The sequence below is a fragment of the Quercus suber genome, unplaced genomic scaffold (assembly GCF_002906115.3).
Source record: "Quercus suber isolate HL8 unplaced genomic scaffold, Cork oak 2.0 scaffold_705, whole genome shotgun sequence".
Lineage (NCBI taxonomy): Eukaryota > Viridiplantae > Streptophyta > Magnoliopsida > Fagales > Fagaceae > Quercus > Quercus suber.
Window position 1 is genome coordinate 128,107 of NW_027070146.1, and position 8,442 is coordinate 136,548.

General features: G+C 41.4%; 1 protein-coding gene across 1 annotated transcript; it reads left to right on the forward strand.

Moving 5' to 3' along the window:
- The first annotated feature begins 2,372 nt into the window (after nt 1–2,372).
- LOC136064548 (uncharacterized) lies at nt 2,373–3,324 on the forward strand. The gene is made up of 3 exons (XM_065766452.1): nt 2,373–2,645; nt 2,703–2,849; nt 3,085–3,324. Exons 1-3 carry the CDS (start codon nt 2,373–2,375, stop codon nt 3,322–3,324), a joined length of 660 nt encoding a protein of 219 aa, XP_065622524.1.
- The last annotated feature ends 5,118 nt before the right edge of the window (nt 3,325–8,442 follow it).

Here is an 8,442-nt window from a genome sequence, read left to right on the forward strand (position 1 = left end):
GTTGGGAATACAAATATCCTCTATCACTTTTTGTGTTCTACTTTATACTCTACCAATTACAAATTACCATTGTGGGGATAAAGGCCCAAATTTGGGTATTGGGCCTAGGGCCCTATGTGAAGATTAAGGCATATCCAAAGAGGAGTAAATGATTGAGAAGGACCCTAGGTGAGAGGAATATGTATGGAAATGATCAAAGAAGTATAGTTCGAAGAGTGTGACATTAGTCCGAGGAGTGTATCCTCTTCGGATATGAAGAATATCGATCAAGTAAGTACCTGGGAGTTTTGAGTGACCTTCATAGTAGTTCTAATGATAAGGATAAACTTCAGACGTGCATAAAGATGATTAGAACAGAGAAATATCTTAAGTAAAAGTTGTTATCACTGCATTAAATGCACTGCAGCAACTTTTCTGGTCGCATTAATGTGGAGAAGACCTTTGAACAGTGCAGTCTCAGCTACCCCCACTCATGGAGAACCGATAAAGATACATGATGGGACATAGACTCAAGTGAGTGTCCAGATGAAGAACAGGTGGACGATTAGGATAGTCTAGGAGAGAGTTATATAAGTGTAAAAGTCCTCTTACAAAAGGGCGTAGAAAAAAGAAAAAAAAAAAGAAGGAAAAAAGAAAAAAGAAAAAAGAGTGATTGTAGCTCAGATAATTGTAGTAGCCTTTCAAACACTAATTTACCTCTTCGGACATCAACCTATTTGAATTTTACATGGGTTTTTATACTTGTTCATCCTTTGCAATCTGCACGAGACGTTGCTCAGATCACTCAGTCTAGCACTTTCACCCACTCTTTACAAATTCATTGTGTTGGGCTTGTTGGGCTTATATCCCATATCTTTTGGGCTTGGGCTACAAACTGAGACCCCACAATTGGCACTGTCTATGGGAAGAGCTTGAGCAAAAGTAGAAGCAATAGTTGATAATGGCTGAACCAGGGCAACAACTAGCAGAATTTAGGGCATCCCAACACGTTGATCCTTTTCTTAACTTGGAGCAGAGACATGATTGTGAAGGTAGTGTACACACTACGCATACTGATCGAAGCCAGTCACATGGTGGAAGTCATGTGTCTCATACAGAGAAGAACAAAAACATGCAGCTGGAGATTGACCAGCTGAAAAGGGAGTTGCGCCATGCAAAGAAGAGGTAGACTTCTTCTTACTCCGATGATAATTCTGACGATGAGCAGGATGTCACTTATAAACGGGGGTCTAGAACACTAGTTAGCGAGTCTTTTTCCTACGAGGAAGAGCACTATCATAAGCGGCAACCTCGAAGTCCATCACGTGGGGGTGTAGGGAATGATGCTATGAGCAAGGCCTTGAACCAAATCTCCAAATCGCCTTTCACGCGTAGGATTGAAGAGGCAAGACTTCCTTGCCGTTTTTATCAGCCGACGTTCACTATCTACAACAGAAAAACCGACCCTGTAGAGCATGTGAGCCACTTCAACCAGAGGATGGCAGTCCATTCTAAAGATGAAGTTTTGATGCGTAAAGTTTTCTCCTCCAGTCTTGGACCAGTCGCAATGAGATGGTTTGACAGCTTGAGAGCAGATTCCATTAGTTCCTTCAAAGAACTCACTCAAGCATTTGGCTCCCCATTTTGTCTCCTGTCGAAGAGTGGCTAGGCCTTTAGCTTCATTGTTATCCTTGAGCATGCAAGAAGGTGAGACCTTGAAAACATACTCAAATAGGTACTGGGAGATGTTCAATGAGATGGAAGACGATTTTAATGGAGTGGCCTTTAGTACGTTTAAACTTAGCCTCCCTACTGACCACGATTTAAGGAAGTCCTTAATTGGTAAGCCAGTTACTAACGTGCGTCAACTCATGGACCGTATTGACAAGTATAAAAGAGTTGAGGAAGATCAGCAGCAAGGAAAGGGAAAGGACAAGGTTATCTCTCAGGAGAGGAGGGATTTCAGGTCGGACCGTTACAATAATAGTAAACTGCAGAGAGATTTTGTTGGACAATCAGGATTAGCAAATTTTCAAGCAGTCAACGTTGTATTTAAAGAGCCAGTACACCAAGTTTTGGAAAAGATTAAGAATGAACTATTCTTCAAGTGGCCGAATAAGATGGTGGGAAACCCCGAGAGGTGTAATCATAATCTCTATTGCTAGTACCATCAAGACCATGGGCATACCATGAAGGATTGCAGGAGCCTGTGGGATCATTTAGACCAACTTGTCTGCGAAGGTAAATTGAGATAACTCTTGCATCACTCCAGTGGCCGAGGAAGTCAGGTGAACTCGGAGCCCCGAAGGGGTGATTCTTCAAAGCCTCATTTGGGAACTATCAATGTCATCTTTGCCGCATCGGGGAGAATAGGATCCTGGCCATCTAGGGTAATGGCGGTAGCCTGTTTATCCATAGGAGAAGTTGATCACGATCCGAAGAGAGCTAAAGCAAGTATTCCACCAATTTTAGGATTCTTGGACGAAGACAAGTTCGGAACCATCCAACCCCATGATGGTGCTTTAGTGATCACTCTCAGAATTAGAGGGTATGATGTGAAGAGCGTAATGGTGGACCAAGGCAACGCAACAGAGATAATGTACCTTGATCTCTATAAGAGGTTGAACTTAAAACCTGATGACTTAACCCCATATAGTTCTCCCCTGGTGGGCTTCGAAGGAAAAGTTGTTATCCTGAAGGGCCAAATATGATTACCCGTGCAGACTGGTGCAGAGATAGTAGAGGTAGATTTCATTGTCGTAGACGTGTATTCACCTTATACTGCAATTATGGCTAGACCTTGGCTTCATATGCTAGGGGCTGTTTCCTCTACATTGCATCAAAGGGTTAAGTATCTGTCTGAAGGTCAAGTTAATGAAATCTAGGGAGATCAATATGGCGAGACAATGTTTAGTGGCTGCCATCTAGCATAAACCTGAGATTGAGTCCTCGGCCCACACTGGAAGGAATTTATAGCAATAAAAACCTCTGGCATTGCGTACCAATGATTCAGCCGAGGGTGCGAGATGTGAAGATTTGACAAAAGTTGCTATCGGAGATGATCCAGAGAAGTTCTTTCAAATCGGATCTTAATTACCTCTTCAGGAGAAGGAAGCGCTTATAGAATTCCTTAAGAGAAATATCGATGTATTCGCCTGGAATGCTTATGAAGCTCCGAGGGTGGATCCAAAATTCATATGTCATCATCTGAAGGTCAACCCATTAATCACTCTTAAGATACAGCCTCCTCGACGTCCATTTAGGGAACATGCTGATGCAGTACGAGAGGAGGTAATGAAGCTCAAGCAGGCTGGAGCTATTAATGAGGTGTTTTATCCTGAGTGACTAGCCAACACTGTAGTGGTGAAGAAGAAAAGTGGGAAGTGGAGAGTGAGCATGGATTTCACAGACCTCAATAAGGCGTGTTCGAAAGATCCATTTCCTATGCCTATGATAGACCAGCTAGTGGATGTAATGGTTGGCCATCCTCGGATGATTTTTCTGGATGCTTTCCAAGGTTCCAAGGTTATCATCAAATACCATTAGCCCTGGATGATCAAGAGAAGACTGTCTTTGTCATCCCAATTGGGAATTACCATTATAAAGTGATGCCATTGGGTTTGAAAAATGCAGGATCTACCTATCAACGAATAATGACAAGTATGTTTGAGCCACAGCTAGGTAAAAGTATCGAGATTTAAATAGATGACATGGTAGTGAAAAGCAAGATTGTTTCGGAACATGTGAAGGACTTTCAAAATATTTTTGAAGTTCTAAGAAAGTATAAGTTGCGTCTGAAGGCTTCCAAGTGCTCATTTGGTGTGGGATCAGGTAAATTCTTGGGTTACATGGTGACTCACAGGGGAATTGAAGTTAACCCCGACCAGATAAAAGCCATCAACAATTTACAAGCTCTTCGAAATCCCAAAGAAGTTCAAAAATTGACTGGAATGGTTGCTGCTCTGAACTGATTTATTTCTCGATCAGCAGATATGTGTAGACCTTTCTTCTCGTTGATTAACAAATGGAAAGGATTCAAGTGGACTGAGGAATGTGCTTTGGCTTTCCAACAACTTAAAGACTATTTAGCTCGACCACCAATCATGTCCAGTCCTAAACCAAATGAAGTCTTGTTTGCTTATATCGCTGTGGCTCCTTATACTGTAAGTTTGGTATTGATACAAGTGAACCAAGGTATGCAAAGGCCAGTTTATTATGTGAGTAAGTAGTTGCATGAGGTCGAGGTTCGTTATCTGCCGCTGGAGAAAGCCATCTTGGTAGTAGTGCTTGGTACACGAAAATTGCCTTATTATTTTTAAGCACATACGGTTGTTGTTCTTACTCAACTCCCGCTTAAAACCGTACTCAGAAGTGCAGACTACACAGGAAGAATAGCTAAATGAGGTACTATCCTAGGAGCTTTTGACATTAAATATATGCCCCGCACCTCCATAAAGGGACAGGTTCTTGCAGACCTAGTAGCCAAGTTCACTGAGCCCTTGGTGGAAGAATTGGAACCAGCACGGAACATGGATGAAAAATCGGTTGGCATGATCTCTCAATAGGGCTTCCCATTCTGGAAGGTGTATGTGGACGGTGTAGCAAATCAGAAGGGCTCTGGAGTTGGGCTAGTGTTAATATCTCTAGAGAGGATTGTTATTGAAAAGTCATTAAGACTAAGCTTCACGGCCACAAATAATGAAGATGAATATGAAGCTCTACTGATGGGAAGGGCTATGGTTCAAAAAATGGGAGGAAGATCAGTGGAGATGTTCTCGGACTCAAAGTTAGTCGTTGGTCAAGTACAAGGGGAATTTGAGGCGAAAGATGCAAGAATGCAGGGGTACTTGAGCCGAGTTAAATGTCTGCAGTCGGAATTTGAATCTTTTAATTTGCTGCACATCCCTAGAAATAGTAATGCACATGCTGATTCTTTGGCCACGCTCGCTACGCCCTCGGTGCAGGATTTGCCTAGAGTTGTCCTTGTCGAGGACTTGTACAAACCTACGGAGACGAGGGGAGAGGCAGTCCGAGTTCATCAAATTAGAGCTAAGCTCAGCTGGATGGATCCTATAATTAAATTCTTGAAAGATGATATTTTTCTTGAAGAAAAGTTGGAAGCTGACAAAGTTCGAAGGAAGGCGACTAGATTCTGGCTATCCGAGAACTAGAAACTATACAAATGCTCCTATTCAGGACTGTACTTATTATGAATGCATCCTGAAGCAGCTGAGTCACTTCTAAAAGAGTAATATGAAGGAATCTATGGGAGCCATACCAGAGGTAGATCTTTGGCTCACAGAGCCCTTACTCAGGGTTACTAGTGGCCACATATGCAAAGAAAAGCCCATGAATATGTTAAAAAATGTGATCAATGTCAACGGTTTGCGCCAAACATACATCAACCAGGTGGAGTTCTTAACCCGCTATCCAGCCCATGACCTTTTGCTTAATGGGGCTTAGATATTGTGGGTCCGTTCCTTAAGGCTTTAGGAAACAAGAAGTATCATCTGGTTGGCACAGATTCTTTTACCAAATGGGTTGAAACTGAGTCTCTAGCCAACATCAGAGACGTAGATGTAAAGAAATTTGTGTAGAAAAATATTGTCACTCGGTTTGGGATTCCTCATACCCTCATCTCGGATAATGGCCTACAGTTTGATTGCAAAGTATTTAGGAGTTACTTTGGCGAATTGAGAATCATGAACAGATACTCTACCCCAGCTTATCCCCAGGGGAATGGGCAAGCAGAAGCTGTTAACAAGGTCATAGTAAATGGATTGAAGAAGAGGCTAGATGATGTGAAGAGTAAATGGGTGAAAGAATTGCCACACGTACTTTGGACATACAGGACTACATCTCATAGGTCTATTGGGGAGACCCCCTTTTCAATGACTTATAGGGCTGAAGTTGTTATCCCTCTGGAGACTGGATTCCTAACGTTGAGAACCAGTCTATTCAGTCCGAATAGCAATAACGAACTGTTAGAGAAGAGCTTGGACCTGATTGCGGAAAGGAGAAAAAATGCAATGGTCCGATTGACACATTACCAACAAAAGGTCAGGCAGGGTTATGATGCCAACGTAAAGTTAAGGCCTCTAAAACATAGTGATTTGGTGCTCAGGAAAGTGGGGGGCACTACAAAGAGCCCAGCTTGGGGAAAGTTAGGACCCAATTGGGAAGGGCCATATCGTATTACCTCAGGAGCTGGCATTGGGGCATATTTCTTGGAAGACTTAGATGGTCATGTAATACCATACCCTTGGAATGTAAACAATCTTAAAAAGTATTATTATTAATCGGACTTTTTCTTTGATTAATATGTCAATTTATTATATAAAATTTCTCGGTTAAGTGTTTAAACTTAAATTTAATCATGCCTGAAATCCTCGGACTAGATGATATGGGTTAGTTAACACTTCTTTACAGTTCTCCTAAATGTTTAAACTTAAATCCAATCATACCTGAAGTCCTTAGACCAGATGATATGGGTTAGTTAACACTCATTTACAGTTCTCTTGTATTTAAACTTAAATTCAATCATGCTGAAGTCCTCAAACCAGATGATATGGGTTGGTTAACACTCGTTTACAGTTCTCTTAAATGTTTAAACTTAAATCTAATCATGCCTGAAGTCCTCAGACCAGATGATATGGGTTAGTTAACACTTCTTTACAGTTCTCCTAAGTGTTTAAACTTAAATCCAATCATACTTGAAGTCCTCGGACCAGATGATATGGGTTGGTTAACACTCGTTTACAGTTCTTATAAGTGTTTAAACTTAAATCTAATCATGCCTGAAGTCTTCGGACCAGATGATATGGGTTGGTTAACACTCGTTTACAGTTGTGTTTAAACTAAAATCTAATCATGCCTGAAGTCCTCGGACCAGATGATATGGGTTAGTTAACACTCGTTTACGGTTCTTATAAGTGTTTAAATTTAAATCTAATCATGCCTGAAGTTCTCGAATCAGATGATATAGGTTAGTTAACACTCCCTTGCAATTCTTATTAATGCTTGAACTTAAATTCAAACTACACTTGAAATCGTTGGAGGCATTTAAGTAAACTAACTTATGATAGGCATCTTCGGTCCAATAATTAGTTCAAAGTCAATGTCCAGTAGCATTCTTTGTAAATGGGCGAGAACATATGGAACTTTTATATCATTTGTTGCTTTTATTAACAATTTTTGCACGACCTACTTCTTCCAATATTTGTATAGGTTATTTGCATCATTAGTATGATATTGTTGTTCAGTCTGCTTATATCACAGCGGCTACAACTCAGATATTTGCAATAATAGTAAACTTTATAGCTTGTGCAACGAAGACAGAAAATAAAACAATTTCATTGATAAAAAAAGAAAATACTTTGTGGTCCCTTACATAAAAAATAATAATACAAATACAAAATAAAGTCCCTAGACATCTAAGCCTTCGTCTGTGGAGCCAGAGGGTCAACAATTTGGCTGGACTAGGCAGTAGCAGCATCGGGGGCCTGATCCTTAGATTCAAGAGATTCAAGAGAAGTTTTCTTTTTCCCCAAATCTTTACCCTTATCTTTAGGACCCTCAGCCTGCTTGCCCTGATCTCCAGGCTGACCAGACTCTTTAGGAGTTTCAGGAATGGCAGGGGGGATTTGGCCGACCAGAGGTTGCTTCGAGATCTCTGAAAGTTGCTTAGGAGAATAAGGGTCAGAGTCTAGGAGTTCACGAATATCTGGATCATAGTAAATGCTCTCAGGTTGCCTCAAATCAGAATCCGCAGAGATTGCAGCAGCATCAAGGGCTTTACCCCAAGTTATATCGCAATAATCTCTACAAACTATGGAGAACTCCTCTGTGAGTCTGATTTGGGTCTTCTCTACTCCAAGCTAGTATGCCGCCTGCCTTTCAGCCTTAACTGCCTCCTTGGCCAATTAGGCATTTTTCTCGGCCAATTGGACAGTTTCCCTGGCTTTCTGAAGCTCAGCTCGAAGACCTTTCACTAGTGCTCTCTCTGTTTCTCGATTGATCTCGGTCATATTTAGCTTCTGGTGTTGGTCTTTGGCCTGCTTCTCAGCATTTTTCAGGCCTGCATCAAGACTATTCCTCTACTTGGTCATCTCTTTTAGCTGCTCGGACAGCTGAGAATAATCCTCCTTCAGACTACTTAGAGATTTTTCTACCTCGGACTGAGAGTAGGCCTCTGCTTGGGCTACATTGTGAGCATTTTTATTCCACTCTTCAGCCATATAAACTTGCTGGGTAATCTACATAGTAGAATGAAATGTTTTAATGTAAAACAAAAATGAATAAAAATGATCAGCAACTTAACTGAAGAAGTGGATGAATTCGTTTACCATGGCCAAATCCCTCTTAAGGGATAGGAAGAGTTCCTGTTGGCTGAAGCGCTTGTAAGCCTCCATATCCTTTGGCAATAAGAGTGGCTGCTCCAGGGCCTCAGCAATGAGACTTGCC

Excerpts from the sequence above, each read along its gene's own strand:
- LOC136064548 (XM_065766452.1), top strand. The coding sequence starts at position 2,373 with ATGGCGGTAGCCTGTTTATCCATAGGAGAAGTTGATCACGATCCGAAG. Across the intron at positions 2,646-2,702 it reads CCCCATATAGTTCTCCCCTG|ACTGGTGCAGAGATAGTAGA; the intron begins GTGGGCTTCGAA and ends TTACCCGTGCAG. Across the intron at positions 2,850-3,084 it reads AGTATCTGTCTGAAGGTCAA|GAGAAGGAAGCGCTTATAGA; the intron begins GTTAATGAAATC and ends TTACCTCTTCAG.